This window comes from Tympanuchus pallidicinctus, unplaced genomic scaffold (assembly GCF_026119805.1).
Source record: "Tympanuchus pallidicinctus isolate F22 unplaced genomic scaffold, pur_lepc_1.0 scaffold19, whole genome shotgun sequence".
Taxonomy (NCBI): Eukaryota; Metazoa; Chordata; class Aves; order Galliformes; family Phasianidae; genus Tympanuchus; species Tympanuchus pallidicinctus.
Window position 1 is genome coordinate 13,430,864 of NW_026294710.1, and position 21,818 is coordinate 13,452,681.

At 41.7% G+C, this 21,818-nt stretch overlaps 1 protein-coding gene across 1 annotated transcript in view; it reads left to right on the plus strand.

Moving 5' to 3' along the window:
* The first annotated feature begins 2,226 nt into the window (after positions 1 to 2,226).
* The window catches only part of ITIH5 (inter-alpha-trypsin inhibitor heavy chain 5), a 48,471-nt gene continuing 28,879 nt past the window's right edge, over positions 2,227 to 21,818 (plus strand). Inside the window, exons 1-7 of the mRNA XM_052680967.1 lie at positions 2,227 to 2,444; positions 5,600 to 5,644; positions 9,465 to 9,628; positions 10,926 to 11,037; positions 12,321 to 12,567; positions 19,574 to 19,743; positions 20,265 to 20,381. Of these exons, the coding sequence (XP_052536927.1) occupies positions 2,325 to 2,444; positions 5,600 to 5,644; positions 9,465 to 9,628; positions 10,926 to 11,037; positions 12,321 to 12,567; positions 19,574 to 19,743; positions 20,265 to 20,381 (975 nt within the window). The 5' untranslated portion in view covers positions 2,227 to 2,324. The remainder of the gene's footprint in view (positions 2,445 to 5,599; positions 5,645 to 9,464; positions 9,629 to 10,925; positions 11,038 to 12,320; positions 12,568 to 19,573; positions 19,744 to 20,264; positions 20,382 to 21,818) is intronic.

Sequence of the window (21,818 nt, forward strand, 5' to 3'; positions counted from 1 at the left end):
TGCTGTTCCTTCCTTTTAGCCCATCTCCAGCTCCCCTCATCCCTGCTGAATGGGGTCCATGTGCCTTCCTGCCCTCCAATTACACATAAGGCATTTTAAGGATATAAGGTTCATAGGTTATATGTTCTCAGAGGACATATGCTTTCAGATAGGTACACATGTGTCTGTTCAGAAGAAACTCTAGAAGGAGAAACTTTTGGGTTCTAGTGATCCAATGGTGTGTTTACACCTTCCGACAGGGCTGGGACATTTTGGCATCAGGCTGGCAATATCATAGAATCATTAAGGTTGGAAAAGATGACTAAGATCATCCAGTCCAACCACCAGCCCATCCTCACCATCCCCACTAACCACATCCCTCAGTGCCACATCTCCACGGTTACTGAACACCACCAGGGACTGTGATTCCACCACATCCCTGGGCAGGCTGTGCCAGTTCCCAACCATTCCTTTTGAGTAGAGTTCTTTCCTAATATCCAACCTGAACTTCCCCTGGCACAACTTGAGGCCATTCTCTCTCATCCTTTTGCTGTTTCCTCAGAGAAGAAACAGACACCCACCTCACTACCACCTCCTTTGAAGGAGATGTAGACAGCAATAAGACCTTCTCTAAGCCTCCTCCTCTTCAGACTGAACAATCCCAGTTCCCTCAGTCACTCCCCACAAGGTCTGTGCTCCAGAACCTTCACAGCTTCATTGCCCTTCTCTGGACACATCCCAGGACTTCAATGTCTCTGTTGTAGTGAGGGGCCCAGAACTAAGAAGGGTACTGAGATGTGGCCTCACCAAAGAAAGGTGCCAAGCCTGTGGTACTGAGCCACCCACTGGACATTCACCACATTGGGCTGGAGCTGAAGCAAAACAGCCTCAGTCTCTGATGGCCTAGAGCTGGAAAGTGAGAACACAATGGTTTGAATCTTGAAAGGACTGCGTGTGAAAGAAAAGGGAGGAAAACTGGGTCTGCTGGAGCTGAGAAACTACCAAGGAGACAATGAGAGAGAGGGATGAAAGCACAGCTCTGGGGCACGATGTGCCAAGATAAGGTGCCAGGCCAACACCATGCTGACAGCTTTCCCGGGTTGCCTGCAGCCTGGTGGGGAGGCAGCAGGCGGGGTGCCAAGGTGAGGGTGCGGAGGGAGCCCTGCCCTGTGCTGAGAAACCAGGCCCTGGGGCTGCTTTCACCAATGAGACAGGGATCTTGGCAACAAGAAGGAGGAAGTGTTGCTGCTGCCATGGGCTAAGTGAGGTGAGGCTCAGCCCGTCTCATGGCTGCCCTCACGCTGTGCTTCGCCTGTACCTCCCTCAGCACCCTACTGCCTGTTCTCTTCAGTAGAGGCTGAAGGGGAAGAGGGAACATAAAAATCACTTCAGAGAGGGTGAAAATGTACAGTTGTACCCCTCCTGGGCAAACCTTCAAGTATGCACTTGGATCACGCTCCCAAAAGGGTGGGCAGAAGAATGCTTTTATATACTAACTGTGGCATAAGTCACTCAGGGCTGCCCAACATAATGGTGAATAGCATAAGGAGACACACAGAGGCTCTTTCAGCTGCCACCAGCAGCTGAAAAGAGTGCCCTGCTGGTCCCTGAGGCACCAGCACCTCAGGCAGCAGCCATCTTGTGTCCTGTCCCAGCAAAAGAAATGGCACTTCACAGAGGGCCGCTGCAGGGTTGGGGTGCTGCTGACACTGAAATCAAAGAACTGCTAAGGTGGGAAAAAGACTTCTAAGATCATCTAGTCCAACTATCAACCCATCCCCACCATGCTCACTAAATCACGTTCCTCGCTGCCATATTTCCATGTTTTTTCAACACCTCCAGGGACGGTGACCCCACCACTTCCCTGGGCAGCCTGTTCCTATGCCTTACCAAGTCCCCCAACCCTGAATCCAAGCTGCCCATCCCTGTATCTCCATGCAGCATTCCCTTGGCAAGTTCTTCCTTTTGACTCCAGGCTGCCTGGGAGGACCTCCTCGACTGTCCTCCTGGTTGGGGTGACATGAGGACATGTGGCTGCAGCTCAGGGACCCCCAGCTCTGATCCCCTCTGTCTGTCTACCCATAGGAGGTGAGAAGGGGGCTGTGGGCAGCACTGAGAAGGGCACGTGGACTGTGCCTGTAATCCCAGGCTGAGGGGAAGTGACTGCAGGATAGAAAACCCTGGCAGCCAGAGAAACTCTGAGTGGAAAAGGGGCTGGTCCCGAGCTGGGAAGGAGGAGAAGAGGGTGGATCGTCTCGCCTCCTGTCAGCCTGCTCACAGCCTGTCCGCAGCACAAGCAGCAGTGGAGGCTGTGAGGCTTTTCTCCTACCTGCTGCCCCTCCACCATGATCCTTTGGCTATGGCTCTGCTGCTGCTTCCCTGCTGCTGTAGGGCAGCCCGACTCGGAGCTGATGGCAAGGTACCTGGAGGAGAAGCTGATGGCAGACTACAGCGTTGCAGAGCAAGTAGGTGTTAAGACAGTTGTTATTTGGGGACATCTGGTGGCTTGTGCCCCGTTAATTGGCATGGATTAATTGAAAGTAGCCAGCTGGAGAACTCTTGGATTGGTGTGTGTCCAGGGCTGTCAGGTGAACAAACTGCCTGGATAGCCCCTGTGGTGACAGAGAACTGACAGTAAGAAAAATGCGCTGAATTTGTCACTCATTTGCAGTCACTTTCTTCAGGGTTTGGCATTAACATGCACAGCAGGCTGCTAAAAGTGAATTTCTTGCATCTCTCTGTGCAGTATGCCTCTCTGCTGTCCCTATGGCTGAGAGCTCAGGTGGTTCTTTGAGGTAAAGCCCCAACACCCTCCTGTGCTGCCAAGGGTTGTGGTCTTAGTGCCTCTGGAGAGCTGGCATCCTGATAGCTGTGTTAAACAGTGTGTGCTGCAGGGACAAGAGAGTTAATGCAGTCCCCTGGCCTTGCGCCAGTCTGAGTAATTCAGAGTATTTCAGGCCTGGAGGAAGGCTTTTCTGCCCTGTCCTTTGGTCTCAGTTTTACCGTACTTGATTTTTAACTGAAGCTGGATGAAAGGAACTTCCATGTATTTCAGCTAGTGAAATGCCTCTTGACTAGGAGAGAAAAAAAATAAATTCTGCGAGTGATGACTGTTGTATTGTGCCATTGTGCAGCTTAGATTTTCTGGAAAAATGGGCCTGAAAGGGCAATGAACTTTTTGCATGTTAGGAATGACATTGCAATAGTAGTTTAGAGGCTGCGGTTTAAAAGGCTGAATGCTAAACCTGTGCTCACATCCTTCAGGTCTATAGTGGACATCATGGGTGACTTTACTTAAGTTACCTAAATACACAGTTACCTTAACTTGATGAGATCTGAGAGGCTCTGTAGTATCTAAGACCTGTAGACGTGATGCAGGAGCTACGAATCCTGATGGATGCCAAGGGGGATACTCTACAGTGCCATAGGCAGCACTAGATGTCTGTATTTGGCATCTTCTGTCACACATAGGAAGACTCAAACTTTTCTTACGTATCTGTACCTGTCTTAGAGTTAGTCATTCAGTTGCCCATTCCTCCCATACTAGCATGGGAAGAATCACTCTACAAGAGTGTTCATCTTTCTCCTCTGGGAGGTCCTCAGCAACTTTTTTGCCAATCCTGTTTACTGCAGACACATATTTCTTGTTGGAGAGTTTAGCAACAATCCAGGACTGTCTTGCACACCAAGCTGTACGAGTGATAAACCATCTTCAACACTGTCCTGCTAGTTGAATGGCATCTGGGAGCACTCATTCATCTGCTTATGGGGAGAATTGTTAGGGAGCTAGGGCAGATGACAAGAGGCTCTTTATCACCATTACACTAGATGCAGTTCTGGTCAGGTCTTCAGTGGTTGCTATTTGCTACTGCCCAGCTTATTCTTTGTATGCCATGCTAAGATGTCAGGAGCAATGGAATCAGTACTAGCAGTTGTTGGGCTTTAATTAGAGTGCTTCAGAGGGCTTTAAAGATAAAAATTGGTGGAAAGTTGGAAATTGTTCTATTAGATGATGTTAGCGAAGTAGGATGTTTTAAAAATACTCCGATGGACAGATTGGTGTCATAAACCCTGCAGCAGTGCTTTGGCAGTAGTCACAAAGTCCTAACAAGCAGAATTTACTTTTACGGACCAATATCTACCAGTTATTCTCAAGACTTCAGAAGCTATCTTTCTGAGAGAATCACATCATTCTCTCCTCTCCTCTCCTCTCCTCTCCTCTCCTCTCCTCTCCTCTCCTCTCCTCTCCTCTCCTCTCCTCTCCTCTCCTCTCCTCTCCTCTCCTCTCCTCTCCTCTCCTCTCCTCTCCTCTCCTCTCCTCTCCTCTCCTCTCCTCTCCTCTCCTCTCCTCTCCTCTCCTCTCCTCTCCTCTCCTCTCCTCTCCTCTCCTCTCCTCTCCTCTCCTCTCCTCTCTTTTGAGAATTTCCTGAGAGAAATGCTTTTCCTAGGTTCTAATTTTACAAGATGTTGGCTAAAATAAAGATGAAAAATAAGATTCTAACAGAGAAAACATTTAATTTCTCCACTGGGCATTTCTGAGCTTCGCAATGCATGAATAAAGAGGAAAAAATTATATATTTGGCAAGGGGTGACTTTGTTTTCAGTGTAAATCAAGAGAAAGGGCAAATCAGGTAAAAAATTATCATTGCATTCCTCTGTTCTCTAGAGTTTCACCAACATTTTAGAAAGTCACTTGGCTTCCCTCATTGTTCCTCACTGACAAGAGACTTCTACTATGTTTTGAGGAGGGATTGGATTTGGACATGTTGTTAAGCCAAGACTTACATGTATGTGGAAAAAAGTCAGAGGAGTTGTAGTGAAGGGTGATGAAATGAGTAGGACTGCGTTGTCATAGGTGAAATACTTTGTATAATAATAAAATTCAAGTAAGGATGAGGAATGGGCTTTGACTTTTATTTGATGATTTAATTGGGCTCAAAATAACATTTAATAAGCAAATGAAACTAGTACAGGACTCAGTTTGTCCTGCTCTAGTCTGATCAATTGCTAGGCCTCCAGAGGTCGTAAGGCAGAAAGGATTGAAGTAAGGATGCCCAACATTGGGTTGACAGATGTGTTTTACCTATGAAGTTATTTCATCTGATCTATGGTTAACTTCCAGCTTTCCTTTCCTAACAGAGACTAGGAGATGGGGGCTGGGAAAATTCTAACAAAAAGATTACATTTGTAGCGTCCAATATAAAAATAGATGGACATTATTTTCCTGGGAAACCATTTAGAAGAGCTCATCATGCATCGCACACCATGCCACTGGAAAAACAGTAGTATAGAGCCTTTGTGTACCTCCATAGGAAGCTGTCAGAGAACAAGCTTGAGGATGAAGACGCAGCACGGACAGCCACTGCTGATGTCCTTGCCTTCAAGTAGAGACATTCTGGACAGGTAGCATTTGTAAAATACACAACACCTTCTCATTCATGAGAACTGCATTCCTGAGCTTTGATGAATAGGTATGCTAATAGAGAAGAGATTTAGGTTTTGGTTTAAACCTAAGGAACATTTGAACCTGGCCATTGTGTTCAGCCAGACAAGCTCACATCTGGATTTAAACAAATGACAAGCTTTCCAAGGCTCCATTAACTCCTTTAATTCTTTGCAGGTTGTACGTCGTGTCCCAAGACAGACCAGATTTTTGCAGAGGCTGGTATGTATCACCCTGTCTTTTACTTCATGAGAATTACACTTGCTCTGAGCATCTATACGTATGTGCATCCCTGTGCCCAAGTGTAAACTGTATCAGTCAGTGATGGTAGGGGTGCGATTCTGGGGAAAAAAATCTTAATTTTGAGTCATCCAACAGGTACAAGTTCTTCTAACTCTTCCCAATCCATCTTCTCAGCCACAGATTTGGGTCGTATCCAATGCTATCATCATCAACCATGCAATGAACATGAATGAGACTGATGAAATCTCATTGAATTTCAAGAGAAAAAGAAAGTTCATTTTGAAATTTGAAGATCTGTTCTTCTCTGTTTATACAGAAGCCAGAATTTATTGAAGAAAGAGAGCAAAGAAGCCAGTATCTTCCTTTTGGTGGGGGAATCTAAGCTTTAAGATGTACAGAAAATTTGTCAGATCTGGCTATGTTGCTGCACTGAGATTTGCATGGCTTAGATAAGAATATGGCTACAGCCAGTGAAATCGCTATTCATGGCCAGTTATTTTCCTGGTTTCTTTTCTCTGGAAAAGAACTGGAAGAACTCATTTCACACACTGAACAGCCATCAGTAGCTTCTGGCTCCTTTGATCTTTGACACTTGAATCAGCACCCTAAGGGATAGCAATCCTCAATCTTATTACTAGTTTACAATTTCTAATCTGACATGCAGTCAGTATATTTTGATGAAAGCAACTGATAGAGGCAAAAACGTGGAGTGAATTTCATTTATCTTCAGCTCTTTTCTGTCTTTCCAAAGATTTCTTATAAACAAACACAAAATAATATGTTTGGCAGAAAATTTTCAGCTCCCACTTCATCATAATAACTGGGACATCTTCAAAAAGCCTCCAGCCAACCTTTATTGTAGCAAAGTGCTAATCCACTGCCTTGGCACTCCCTGGCTTTATTTTTAATAGGAATAATAAATCATAGCAATAATAATATTAAACAAATGGTTTGTTTTGTTTTGTTTCTCCTTTGTGCTGTCTCTCTTCTTCTGAAGACCTTAATAAAAAGTGGGGAAAACAAGCAGGCATTTGTGCAGCTGTAAGTCAGAGAATCAAGCACTGACGGATTGTGTAAGGGCTCCAGGGAACATGCGAGAATCACAGACTGGAACTTGGGCTGCTCGCCAAGCCCGACCTAGCAACCTGTTTTGAAACTGCCTCTGCCCCCAGCATTTGTATTTTCTATATACAAGAAATGGCAGATCCCTTCCAGGGCCGTAAGGCTCTTTCATCCCCAGTTGTATATGATGCCCTGGCACAGTTATATATGATGCCCTGCCCTTGCTTTCTCCAGCAGCAACATCTACTCACCACAAGGAGGAAGAAGTGCTGAATGTATTTTTTTTCCGTTTGTTTTTGCCATTTGACTGTGGAGATATTAGAACTGGAGCTTGTTTCAAGGGATGCAGAGTTTAACAGAGATCAATTGAAACTAGTACATAATGGACTTGGTAGAAAACATCTAAAGGATGTGGTTCTTCATATAGAACAGAATCATAGAATTGTTCAGGTTGGAAAAGCCCTAAGATCATCTAGTCCAACCATCTACCTGCCACCACTATTGCCTACTAAACCATGTCCCTAAGAACAACATCTTCACATTTCCTGAACATCTTCAGGAATGATGTTTATAAAATGCCACACTGGGTATAGGAATTCCTTCAGCCACTAATTAGAGGAGACTGAGAGAAAATTCTTGAGCTTTAGTACCAGGTTGGCCAGATCTTAACACTCTTCTCTGAGCATGTACTATTGATCCCTGCCAGTGGCAGGCTACGTTCTTGTTTTGACAAGTCAAGATCTGCCACTGCAAAACCAGTCTGTATCTCAGCTATTTGCTGTTGAGCTTTCAGCCTGGTTTGCACCCAAAGATTGTGATGAAATGCAGAAAATGAGAGTGAATGCAGGACATTTGGATCTAAGGAATTTGCTGCATTTTCAGGTTCTCTCTTTCACTTCTGCAAATCCTTTTTAACACCTGATAGGCCACAGGCATTTGATGATACAAAAGAGTGAATGGAACATCATCCCATTAGATCTTGAAATGTGCCTGCAACATCACTCCAGATTAAAACTCCCCATCCTCTCCACTTTCAGCAGATAGAAACTGAAAATTCATGCTTATGTGTGCGGGAAAATCCTAAGAACATGCTGCCCCATATTTTGGGAATGTTGTCCCAGTCACCACCAACTGACTAAAAGCCCCTTGTGGCCTAAGGGTGGACATCTACATTAAGTAGATATATTCTAGTCTAGATATGTCTCATTGAGCTGTCTGCAATTAGTGAACCAGCTCAGACTGTAAATGAGTTTTTGCCATTGTGCTCCATGGGAGCTGAACCTGTGCTGAGGAGGATGTACATGGAGACAGAACAAATCAGATATTCTCCAGCTGTTAAAGACTTCTCTTGTGATTAGGTCCATTTCAGACATATCCAAGCCTTGAAAGTGTAGGCAAATGGGGCCTTATTTCCAGCTGTTGATAGTTTCATCTTTGTTTCTAGTGGATTCTCATCCTTTCATTTGCCTGGAAGCCACTAGCCCAGCAGCTTTATTAGCTGGATGCTCATTTATTGCTATTCTGATGCCATCAACTACCACAGAATATTTTCTGTTTCATACTTATTCATACAACAATTGATCCCTTTGTTAAGCCATTTGGGAAAATTGTTTTTATTGGGAGAAAAAGGCTGGTAGTGCAGCTGAAGAACATGTTTGTGTTTTCACAAGTCTCAGGGGGCTATGATTTTTTAGTAGCCTCAGTAGGAATAAATTCTTGATGTACTTGGTTTAGCAAAATTGCTCTTTATTTGCAACATATTTTACTGTTTAGCTCCCTTCTGCTTTTGAAGTTTCAGACTTCAATGGTTTAAAGCAGCAAATAGATTATTTTCTAATGGGCTACTTACAGTTAAACACACTGAAGTCTTCTAGGATGAAAACTGTTGAGTTCCATGGAGACGTTGCTGTCAAAAATCATCTTAGACTGAAGAAATGCTCCAACCCCAGACACATTCCCATGCAGCAGAAATTGGCTTCCAGCTTCCATTGCTACATCATGTGTCATTCTCTGAAATTTCTGCTACTTCTCTGCTGGAAGGAATCCAATATGGGCTAAAAGGCTTAAAATATTTTGTTTGAGATGTCACTGTGTCAGTGTTTCTTATTAAGTCTCTTCCATCCATTGGCTGAGACCTCCAGCATTGATTCTCAGCAGAGGAGGACTCAACTCACTCCAGTGACAGCAGTTTTTCTGTTTACAAAACTTACGGATCTGACTGTGTCAGTTTTAAGATGCTGCTCCATGCGCAGTGATCTCAGTCTTTCAAGAAATCTTACATCTGCTCTTGTGACATCAGTTCTGGACCCTATGGGGAGATATTTTGGGCTTCTCTTCCAGGCCAAAATGGGCTAATCCTCACTGTCTCGAATAGTCAGAGTTGAAGAGTGCGACTTAGGATACAGATGGATTTTATCAGTGTATTTCACAACACAGATGCTGGCAAAATCAGAGCTCTTGTGCTGCCCAGACCCTTCCTGAGAATTGGAGAATGACTGTAGTTTTTTGACCTTGTGTACGAACAAAGACCCTGCCATGTCTTTTTAAGTTTAACTTTTGCATCTCACCTGATATTTTGGAGGCAATCCTCACCTTGCTTGCTGTGTTCCTCACAGGGAGTCAAAGACTCATTGTAAAAGGGTTCATTCTTTGAGAATATTAAATATTAAACCCACTGTAAAATTGAAGGGGAGAGTTACCTAACTCACTGTTAATGGGTAACCTTTGATATCTACAGGAAACTAGGCCTCGGATGTCTGAATTCTCAGTGAAATCCACAATCATTTCTCGCTATGCTTTCACCACGGTGTCCTGTACAATGGTGAACAGTGGATCCGAGGCACGAGAAGCTGTGTTTGAGATGCAGATCCCAGCTGCAGCTTTCATCTCCAACTTTACCATGTACGTAAGTAGTTCTGACAGCTAGGTGAATGCTTTTTCCATCTCACAAACAGGTCTCTGAGATTTTAAACACTGGCTAGCCTGCAGTTGGACTGTATCAATGCTTTTTTGCATTTAGAATAGTTGCACTTGGAAAATACACACATGGTATACTTCATCCAAGAATATCACGGCCTCACAGCACAGAACAAATGCTTGGAGGACAGGATACTAAGATTCAAGCCCTCATTGTACATGTGGAAGAGCATTCTTCTATTTCCCATGTGAGTGCACTTTAATAAATTCCTTCTCCTCTTTCTCAGATTTGGACCAGAACAATTCTTCTAACCTTTCCAATTAAAATTTCAGCAACACTAGCACATCATATTTATGTCTCCTAACTGTGGTGCCTCAAAAGCTTCTTATTTTTCTACATTTTCACAATCTCAATGGAGGACAAGGGTCAAATCACAAAATCATAGAATCATAGCATCACAGAATCACTCAGTTTGGAAAATACCTTAAAGATCATTAAGTCCAACCACAATCTAGCCATAATACTCTAACAACTCTCTGCTAAATCACGTCTCTGATTACCACAACAATCAAAACAGAAGACAGGCTGACCTGTTGCTGGAGGTGCTAGTCATTCTCTGGGTAGCAGGGCAGGCAAAGGGCAATCAACTCACACTCAACTAACTCATTAAGGAATAAATGAGGCACTTGGTTTTAAAATGTGTTTAGTTTGGTCATGCTAAGATTCCTCCCTATGGGTAGAAATTACTGCCACAACTTTGTCCCTCGCTATAGCAGATGAGGGGTAAGCTTTTTTTAGGAAAACTTCCTCTTGGGTTGAGTAGAAGGTAAATTAGCCTTTTGCCATTGCCCATCTAGGTCTGTAACTCATTCCCAGAGAGATGTATTTTTGTCAGCAAAGCAGCTACTTGAGAGAAGCAATTCTGAATATCGCCACGTGCACTGACACAGATGGTGGATCTGGGACCATACACGAAACAGTTCTTGTTGAGAGTCTGGCAATTGCTTTGCTTTCAGGCTAATGTCTTTGTGCTCTGAAGATTTTATACTGGCATTTAAGAGAAGTTAAGTTCTGGGGTAAAAATGTGCTCTTCCAGCGAAAGCAACCAGGGCACTTCTGAGTCAGCTTCTATCCCACTGATCTGAGTGAACTCAATAAGAGTTGTGCTAATAACTGTCCACATGTGCACAGTCCATGTGCCCTTCTGCAGAGAGCTGCACAGAGAGCTGCACAGTGTTTGTAGGTGCGGATCAGTCATGCTGACATCTCTGATCTCTCTAGGAGCATTGGCAACAAGACTTACTATGGGGAGGTCACAGGGAAAGAAAAGAAGCACAGCAATGATGACAAAGCAAAGACGAAGAAACCTCCAAGTCCTGTGAACGGAAGGCAAGTGTCATGCATTCAACTATGTTCTGAGAAGTAATGTACTCTCCTCCCATATTTATTTCTGGTTGCTTTGGTATACACACGTATAGATCTGTAGGAAGAGGAAGGAGCTGAACAAAACATTGTCTTCACTGCCTAGTGTCATTCCCATGCTCCAAGTAACCTAAATGTGTGTGTGACCTTTTTGACTCTGTTACACAACTTTTTCACTTCCAAGGAGGTCCAGGATGTCTAACTGATATACTTGAGAGGAAAAGAAATCTTGTTACCTCCTGAATAACTGGCAGTAAAATTAAGACACACTGCGCTTCAGTAAGTTACAACTTCAAGACTGCAAAGATATTCAGTAGTAGAACCACAGGTACCCTTTTGCAGTCTTGTCTATTTGCCCTGTTCTCAGTGCTTGACCATGCGTAGTCTTTTTTTGCTGTCAGAAAGTCTCATCTCTTTAACAATCTGCAATCCTGTGTTCATCTGAAGGCACTTTGGCAGATCTGCAGGCTATTCTCCTCCTCTAATTTGACAAGTACTCAGGTTCTCCTATATAACTTGCAAAGAGCTGCAAGTCTGAATGGATTTTTCTGCTTTAGAAAATCCTGCATGACTCCTTGTTGCCTGTGATAGTAAAGCTACTCCAATGTGAAACACATGATCAAGAACACATAACTAGACCATTACTTCTCATATTAGAAAAATGATGAACTGTACAGAGGGAGAAATCTGACAGAAATCTGAACTCGTGTGAAAAGAGAATAGGTATCTTTATTTTCTATCTTTCATAGAAAATCTAGAGAGAAAAAGAATAGTTATGTGTCAAGTTCTAAACAGACAAAATAATGTGTTCTTCCTATAAATCATGTTTCTTGCCACTAAGAATTATGGATGTCAAGATCATCGTGGATTCAAAATGTGATTAGTCTGGTAAAAAAAAAAAAAAAGTCACAAGCTTTTAACAAAGGACAGTCTCTCAGGATCCAGACATAAAAGGGAACCTGTCACACTGTAGTCATTTGGAAGAGAAGAGCCCTTTCAGAGAGGTGTCCAGAGATGGAAATGTCTTCGTGGTCCTGTTTTTCCCTTCTGAGTATGTAGAGATAAACAGCTAATAATAGGGAAGAGAAAATAATTTGTACTTTCCTTAAGGTACTGCAGTGAGTCACTGGGGCAAAGGAAAGAATTAAATATGAGTCTTACAAATCCTTGTGTTTAGAAACCAAGAGGTAGTCTTTCTTCTGGTCCTGCTCTATGCTATAGATGTTTGACATATTCCTCTTTTCTTCCAGAGAGAATGGCTATGAGACATTCAAAGCTTCAGTTTTCATTCCTCGGAAGATGCAAGCCAACTTCCTACTGCATTATGAAGAGCTCTTGCAAAGGCGATTGGGAAAATATGAGTATATGGTCAGCATCCGGCCCCAGCAGCTGGTGGGGAGGTTACGAGTGGAGGTGAACATTCTGGAAAACTCAGGTATCATTTCACTGGAAGTGCCTCCCCTTCGAAACAGCAAGCATAAAGGCAATGGAAAAGCTGAAGGTAAGGTGAGATTTTATGATCCATGATTTTGTTATTCGTGACATCCTAATAATTTCTTAGGAACTGGATTGGAACTGTTCTCTGGGGCATTCTTGAATAACTGCATAGACTTGGTTTTCATTCATTTACCTTCTGCTCCAAATGAGCCAATAAACAAAACCCCAACATTGTATTAAAGCCTCATTGCCCAGGATCAAGACTATTGTCACAAAATAAAGGAAACAAAAATAACATGGCAAATAAACACTAGGAACTCATTAGGTGTGAGTTACTCTGAAAAATTCCAGCTATAACTAATTTTTAGAATACTTATTTTAAAATTATTATTATTATTTATTTTATTATTATTATTATTTTTATTTTCCTTTATGAACACTTACAGTAGTCACTGTATGGCAGGTACACTGCACCCAGGAGTGGCTGCACTTATGTAATAAGCAAGTCTCCAAACACTGTGGGCTGTCAGCAATTTCTCTTTAGAGACCTTTTTCACTCACTGGCAGGGCAAACTCCAGTTTCAAGAAAGTTGGTGTAGCGAATATGACAAGAAAAAGTTTTCAGGATTATCAACTCTGTGAAGTTGGATGGTGGGAATTCAGTCTTAGTGCAAAGGCTGATGGCATTTGTCATAATTTCTAGAGACAACTGTCTGCGTGGTATCTGTGCATAAGCTCATAAGAACTTTGAAGATTATTAGGCTGATCGCATTCAATTCAATACGGCTGTTTTCTATTGTCTTTAGAAGCTTGGAACTGGGCCTTCGGGCCTTGTGCTCAGTATTTGAGCAGCTTCTTCTCTGGCTCTACATCTACTGGGAGCTGCTCAGTTGAAGTGAACTGTTTTTTCCATCCACTCATGCCAAGGCAAGGATCGGAAATCCTGCTTTTTAGAACATGGGAAATTCCATGAGGAAAAACCACTTTCCAAGTGTCTACTTTTATCCCAGCCATCCTTGGACTTGTCCAAACATCAAGCATAAATTAATGATTTTTAGTGTAAACTAACAGCAAGAAGCACAGGATACCGGGACTGATACATGTTGGCAAAAAAGAAATGGTAAAGTTAAAAGGGTGAGTCTGACGTGGAAGCAGGATGTAGAAGCTTGTGAGACTTGACCTCCGTTACTCTAGCTGACATAATACCAGTCAAATCAGTGAAGCTGTTTGTGTCGGTCAAGTGAAGACTGTGATCAGGGAGTTAAACTGATAACTCAGTCTGGTACTACTGATTTCATCCAAATAGTACTGAAATAAGTGTTTAGACAATGCTCTCAGAAATGTAGTTTGAATTTTGAGTACCCCTGTGTGGAGCCAGGAGTTGGACTTGATGCCCCTTATGGACCCCTTCCAGCCTGGGATATTCTATTATTCTATGACTCTACGAAGTCAATGGCCCTGCTGACTTGAACTAACCTCAGGTCAAGCCACATACAGCTAATTAGTCTCCCTGCTATACATTCATGCACTGTGTAGTAAGCGTGCTCTGTACCTCATCAGGAGGACAGGAATCCTTTTCCTCCTATCAGGGACTATCACAGTGCATTGTGACATATTGTTTCCTGCAAAACATCTGCCACTGATCAGTGTTGGAGATGGTCTAAGCAGAGCAGACACACGGTTGGTCTAGTACAGTGTGGAAATTCTTGTGTAAATGCTATACAGGGAAAAATCCTGTAACTTGCTCTCCAAATGACAATCTGTTAGCACTGATAATTCTTGGCACTGTGTCTGAGATTCAAAACAATACTTTTAAAATGGACCCAAGCTCTATGATTCTAAAATCCACCCTATCCAGCAAAATGTGATAAATAGATGTGACATTACAGTGCGTAAAGCAACTGAAATTCACATTCCTTTGCTTAATCCTTATTTAGAATTGCTGCTACAAACTCTATTTTCAGTGAGTATATACAATTTGTGGAATATGTTTTCTGAGGTGAAATCACTGCTGTGGAAGTTTTTGAAGTGCTAAACATGCTTTTGGGGTCCACTATTAGCAGGCAGGAGTGTGTTATGTGTCTTTTAGACCAAGGCTTCATTGGTACTCAGGTGACCAATGCTCTGATGAATATGTAAAGTTAAGAAAATCAGTTGGGTTTGTAGAGCTCCTTTCTGATCTGAAGGAAAATGAGGAAATAAGGACTAATGGGCAGACAAAACAAACAAACAAACAAAACAAACCCACAAAAAAAAAGAAAAATAAATCAAAAAGACTTGACAGAGGATCTCAGAAGGTTCTCATACAGGTCTCAGAGAACAACTAGTTTCAAATAGGAGAGATTTATTGCGTGTGACCTTTTCTGACCAACAAGATCAACCACAGTTGGAGTAGACAATAGGAACTTCCTGCTTCCTGAATGTAAGTGAGAATCACAAAAATACCCCCAGAGAGAGCAAGTTCAAGGCACTTTGAAATCCATCATACTCCAATCTATTTTCATCTCTTTACCTTGATCCAGAAAGCAAATCTTCTGAGCCATTAGTCTCTGCAAAGCCTTCTTGCTCATAGGACATCCAAAGACCCAAGACCATTAGTAAAACTAATGTGAAAAAAAACCTTTAGATGCTCCAAAGTTGAGAAATGGCTGATCTGTATTTTGTGGACAAATTGTCCTACATTTGTTGTGCTTTTCTATGTGCTGTCAGTAGATCCAATACCCCATGCAGGAAGCTTAATTGAAAAAAAGTTTTCTGTTTAATGTTCATTCACAATCTGCACTTTTGACCCTAGCCAAACTGCTAATATCCATACAGTCTGTGACAAATAGAAGAGAAAACTTTAAGACTTACTGGCAGAAGATGCCCCTTGATGTGACAGAGTGACTGACACTTTTTTGACATTTAAGGGCATAGCACAGAAATTGTAGCAGTTGACACAGAATAGTTCATTTCTGCCCATTTTTAGTTGCCCAAGATACAAAGATTGGACTTGATTCCAAATTTTCCAGGTATTCTTGCAACGTCAGCTGTGCTTTGGTCTAGGAAAGCACTCTGTACATCCTCTCTGAATATGGAACAGAGACAAAGTGATAACAGGTCTTTTCAGGATATTTCTTTTGTCAGTGACTTCTTCACACACAGCTCCATCTGGGAGTTGTATTTTTCCCAAAGGAAGATAACAGACATGTGAGTTTTGGAAAGTAATCCTTTGGCTTGTGCAGGTGTTTGCTTCTGTTACATACAAAGCCCAAAACAGGAGATGCCGAGGTCAGTGATGGTGGACATTTCTGGTCACCTCAGAGTGAAGCCATTTTCTGGATGGTGTCCCACTCAGCATGCTCAGGGCTGACTGTTCTCATCCTTTTCCTCCAGAGCAGTGATTTGAGAACTAGCCATCATGTTGGGTAGGGAGACACCATGTTGTTTGAAAATGACTCTATTTCTCTTTAAAGTCAGTTGGACTAGATTATCATAGAAATCTTTTCCAACTTAATCATTGTACAGTTCTATGAAGGATCTAGATTGCAGGAAGGTTTTTATGTTTTTATTTCTTATCACAGTTGTTTGAAAGCTACCACTTGTTAGCAGAGGATGAACTTTGCATTTGAGTTCTATTGATTACTCTGCCAATTTCTAAAATAATTTGGGCTTAACTTTTCATCATGTGGAGACTGTATTCTCACATGAAAAAATGCTTTTACTTGCTTAGCTTACTTAGCTGAATTTGGTGGAAAATTTATCTGAAGACTATTAATTACCTCAACACAAGCATGGGTCAGCGTAGGTCTCTGGAGCTCATCCATGCTTTGAACTCTGCAATATTTCATAGATTTACCCCTCCCAGTCACTTATCTGAAAAGAATTTGGCCGGTAAACAGGGGAGAGTAATTGTGATTCAGATACTAAGTGCTGTCTAAAAGAGAAAGCTGGGGGATGACATAGTAGTTGTATTCAAAGACATACAAGGCTGCTCCAAGCAGAAAAGAAATACTATTCTTACTATGCCAACAAAAGACAAAAAAAACCCACAGGTTTGTGATACAGAAACAAAAATGTAAATTTGACATTGAAAATATCTTCCTAAGAGTGAGAAGTTGAAGTTCTAGCAAGGGCTGGTAAGGGCAGATATTGAGCTTTCATTACTGGAGGTCTGTAGTATTTCCAGATAACGTGATAAAAGTAAATAGGAAGAAATTGGGACTGGGAGAATGGAATGGATTAAATAGCCTGTCTTCCAAAGCTGATTTCTATTGTTCTATTCCAGAATGGAAAAAAAAAAAACAAAACAAAACAAAAAACAACCAAAACATTTTGGATCTTTTTTAATCAGTCCATACATAGAGATATATCCCAGAGATGAGAAAAGAGTGATGGTCAAGATGGTGGGAGATGCTTCCCCAGATATTCCTGTCACTGTGTGAGGCAGCCTTGGCAAGTTCCTCTCTGAATGTTCCTAAAGACTTGTCTGTGTTAGAGGGAATGACACTTCTCACCTTCATACACAGTGTTTTGAGAATAGTTGAGGAAAGCAGTGTGATCCACATAATCCCATCTAGATTCCATTGTGCTTTACAAACCTGGATGCATATGATAATGGCCATTTAAAAGATGAGGAAGTGTAGAGCACAGAGCTAGTTTCATATGGTCAAAGAACACAGAAATGCTGGAACTGTAACTCATATTGTCATAATATGCTGTTGAGCACAGCATAGTATGCTCAACCCACCAACATACATAAGGCAGGGAAACACAGAAGTGAAGTCCAAAGGTCACAGCCTGGTAAAAGGAAAGAACTTCTGTTTTCAGTCTAAGATTGCTTTTCACTAATCCTGATGTGCCACCCAACCAGTGGCAATGCTTGCTTTTCAGTTATTGAGAAGTAATGTGAAACCCTCAAATAAATAAGAAAATGTAAATGAACAGTAAAGTCATTTTTATGAATTCTGGACATTTCCTGCACTCTGTCACTTAAATGGGACTTTGGAAGACAGGCTGAAAATCCAGGAAGGGCAACACAAGCAAACTGGATGCACTGTGTGTTACAAACATATTACATACATTGGTTCATTAGATGAGAGGGCAGCTACAATAGTAAAACCAAATCCAAGGAGATAAAATCATACAGAGCTAGTGATTTACGAATTTTCTCTGTCCAGAGAAATCTGAACTGTACACAGACTGTAGAGTAAATGTCAAAGTTCTGGGCAGTCACAACATAAGCCTCCTTTAAGATCTGACAATTGTGTCCTGAATTGATTTAGACGCATTAGGTGAGAAAACTCAGTTACTGTTGGGTTGTGTAAATTAGAAGTGGCTTAGACAGAGAAGCCGTAGAATCATATGATCATAGAATGATTTGGGTTGGAAGAGACCTTTAAGATCATCCAGTTCCAACCCCCCTGCTACAGGCAGGGACACCTCCCTCTAGACCAGGTTGCTCAAAGCCCCACGCAGCCTGGCCTTGAGTGCTTCCAGGTAGGGGGCATCCACAACCTCACTGGGCTACCTGTTCCAGTGTCTCACCACTCTCACAGTAAAGAATTTCTTTCTAATATTTAGTCTAAATCTGTCCTCATGATGCAGAAATAATTGCTGGCTTTACTGACGTTGAGTAATATCTGCCATGCAGCTTCCTTTTGTCAAGATGAGTTTGTTTCCAAATCGTAGTCCTCCAACTATTTTTGTGTCTTAAGAGGAAATCCCTTCCTGCCCAAGTAGTATGCTCTTGTATGCTCTCAAACAGACTCACAAGACAGCTATAAAACAAAAGCCAAATGAAGGTGGAAAAGAAGTCTTAGAGTGCTATTCATTTATGACTTTTAATTTCATTTCTTTGCCTGGAGAAGTTTAGATTATACATAACACTTTAGGGTAAACAACACAGCTTTAGCTGACCATTCTATAAAACCACAAGAACCCTGTTCTTGTCATTTCTATAAACTTCAACCTGTGAGAAGTCAGGAGAACTGTGCAACTACTTCATGCCTCCATTTTCCCACTAGTTACATGGACATAATCATATGTATCCGATTTTTTAAATCGCTGTGGGATCTGGATGTGAGGTGGATGATGTTCAGTCTTGCATACAGCTGTCATGTTGTGTTCTTCTAATGCTGCTCAAGGCACTTTAAAAAGGTGGAGAAGTGCCACTACTCATTACAATGACAGTATTATAGGAACCCCTGGAGAGGAATATTGGATACAGGGTTTAAAGATACACTTAGTAGGTTTGTGCATAGCAAAAAGACAGGAAGGACCACCCAAAGAGACAGCAAAGAATCTTCATATCACTGTAGAAAATGATACTGTCTTTCTCTGAGATGCCCTCTGAAAGGCATGTCTGTCTCCATTGACCCTGGGAGGGCTCTAAGATATTAGCTTGAGTTATATCTCTGGGATGCAGTTTGCATGACTGCACTAGTTGTTGGATCAGTAAGTCAGACTGAAATTGCAGTGACTATACTCTCAGCTCTTTGCTGAACATAAAGGGATCTAAGGTGACTTGCTCAGATGCAGACATTACACAGACACTTATAATCAGCCATATCAATCCCACCTCAGAAGTTTATAGAATATCTGAACAAGTCACCTCAAGATCTCTTTATAATCTGTCGAGACAAATCTGCAGTATGATTCATGTCCTAGAAGAAATGTTTGAATAAGTCAAATGAATCATATATTGCCTGGAAGGAGCTCAGGTATAGGATCTGCATGCTAAATGTACTGAGTTGGTTGGTATTAAGATCTGTACGTGTCTGAAGCTGGATTTGTATTATTCATAGGAATTGATTAGAAGTCATACAGAGAATATCTGGCCTTTGAGTTCAGTGACTTCCAAAAAGCAGTGAGCATAGGAATACTGGATAAACATTTCTATCCCTGATAACATGGCAATCTTGGGGTAGGGGTTATTAAGTTCTTATTTTATCATTGGTAAGATGAATCTTTAATCTTAGCACATAACTAGTGCTAGTAGACCTAACTTCATGGTAATACACTGTGTGTGGTGCTTAGACATATGTAAGAAAATAGGAAAAACTTGTAATACTGTGGTTTTATCTCAACAGGTGATGTCTCTCCTCCTCCTTCTACTGTGATTGGACAAACCAAAACCTTAGCTAAAGTTACATTCAGTCCCAATGTTGTCGAGCAAACCAAGATTGCCCGAAATGGCATCCTGGGAGACTTCATAGTCAGATACGATGTCAACCGGGAGCTGAGTGTCGGAGATGTTCAGGTACTTCACATGGCTGATCTCTTCCATCTTATTAGCTATGCCTGAGAAGGCTTGACTGCCTTGCACACTCTATATATCCTAGCAAATGTTTTCCAAGTGAAGGCTTGAAAAAACTGTCCAAAATAAAGTAAGTTTGCAACCACAAGATAGACTTAAAAGAAAGGACATGCTTCACTGAGTTTCTGTTTTGTATTTGCTTTTCAATATATAGACTGCATGCATCTGGATATAGGGCCAGGTACCCACATGCATGTGGTGATTCTGATCCCTGGGTATACATGTTATATCCTTACTACATTTGGAAGAAAACCACTGTCCACCATGCAAGGAGATGCAGAGACTTCAGTAGGCCCCCCACTGTGAATGAACAGAGGACAAGAATCAAGAGGGAAATTGAAGGGAGCTCATCCACCAATGTAGACACACAGATTAAAAGCAAGATCAGGTGTGCTCATCCAGTAATGATGTGTCTGGGATACTGAATCACAATCTTCATTCCTAAATTCATTTTTCTTCTACAGATTCTTAATGGGTATTTTGTACACTACTTTGCACCCATGGATCTACCTCCCTTACCAAAGAACGTTGTCTTTGTCCTTGACAGCAGTGCATCCATGGTGGGGACAAAACTAAAGCAGGTGAGTCCTTGCATGTGTTATAGACTGGTTGACTCTAAGGTTGCAGAGAACTTGTTTCAGGCTTCATCTTAGCAGGATTCTTCATCACTCTGCATAAAAGGTCAGTGCTGTCAAAACTGAACAGATAAGATTGTGCTGGGCAGTTCTATCCTGTTCATTTTGAAGAGAGGCAGATTAGGGAGAATTCTCAGAAAAGTGCATTCAGCAAACCATTGTGTCCATCTTAGCAGAGAGAATACAATTCTGTCATTACATTACAAAACTCTTGGAAAAACGGTGTATGACTCGATGAGTTCTTCTGAAAGAAAAGTCAGTTTGCCCTGTTTGAGAATCTGATTCTTTCACTGCAAATCTCAGACATTTTCCCAGGACACAGATCTTGACATGAATCAACATATCAAACTGAAGGCCATATTACCAGTGCTGGAAACTAGCTCCAGTCCACAGATCCAACTAGTTGGCTTGGAAGGAGTACTGTGTCTGGGGGAATATAGTCTTTTTCTCAACATGATATTATCAGTACAAACTAGAATCATAGAATCATAAAATCCCTAATGTTCAAAATCACCAAGATCAAACCTAATCAAACCATCAACCCCTCAGATCTAATCTAATTGGAATCTGAAACACTTAAATCTGGAACAAAAAATATAGTGTTACAGAAGTTATAGGTACACCTGTCTGGACTATGTAAGGTTGTTAGGTTATTATTTAGTTCCTAAATGTTTAATATATTAAGTTAGAAAAAAATACATATTTTAATGCTTTAAATATTTTAAATCTTAATAAATCTTTGATCTGTAGTTTCCATTAGTCCTGTTACCAGTCAGTCATCGGAATTCTTATAACACAAAATAAATTCTTGCATTTCAGCAAAGAATTTAAGTGACAAAGAAGCAGAGAGAAATCAATATTTCAATTCTGGTCTGACAGATACATCTCATCTCTGTACTCACACTTCAGACATAAGCCAAGCTTACATCTTATAAATGTGCAAAAGCCCTGGTAGAGGTAGTTCCTTTCCACTTCCTTTCCACTTGAAGACTTGCTCCACAGTTATGAGATATGGAAATGTTGGGTGGCTTCTTTCTGTTGAAAGGCCCACATCTTTGCCTTCTACTTTGTTATCTACTAATGACAGTGGAAACTGTCACTTCTCACATACATTAAGGTGGTCTAAAGTTGCTCGAGGAGATGTTTAGATTACTTATTAGGAAGAATTTCTTCACAGAGAGAGTAGTCAAGCAGGCTGCCAAAGGAAATAGTGGAGTCCTCATGCCTGGAAGTATTTAAGAGATGTGTGGACGCAGCATAAAAGACATGGTTTAGTGATAGGACTTGGCAGGTCAGGTTGATGGTTGGAATTAATAATCTTGAAGCTCTATTCCAAACTAAATGATTCCATGATTCTATGATACTAAGACACCAGTATAAGGC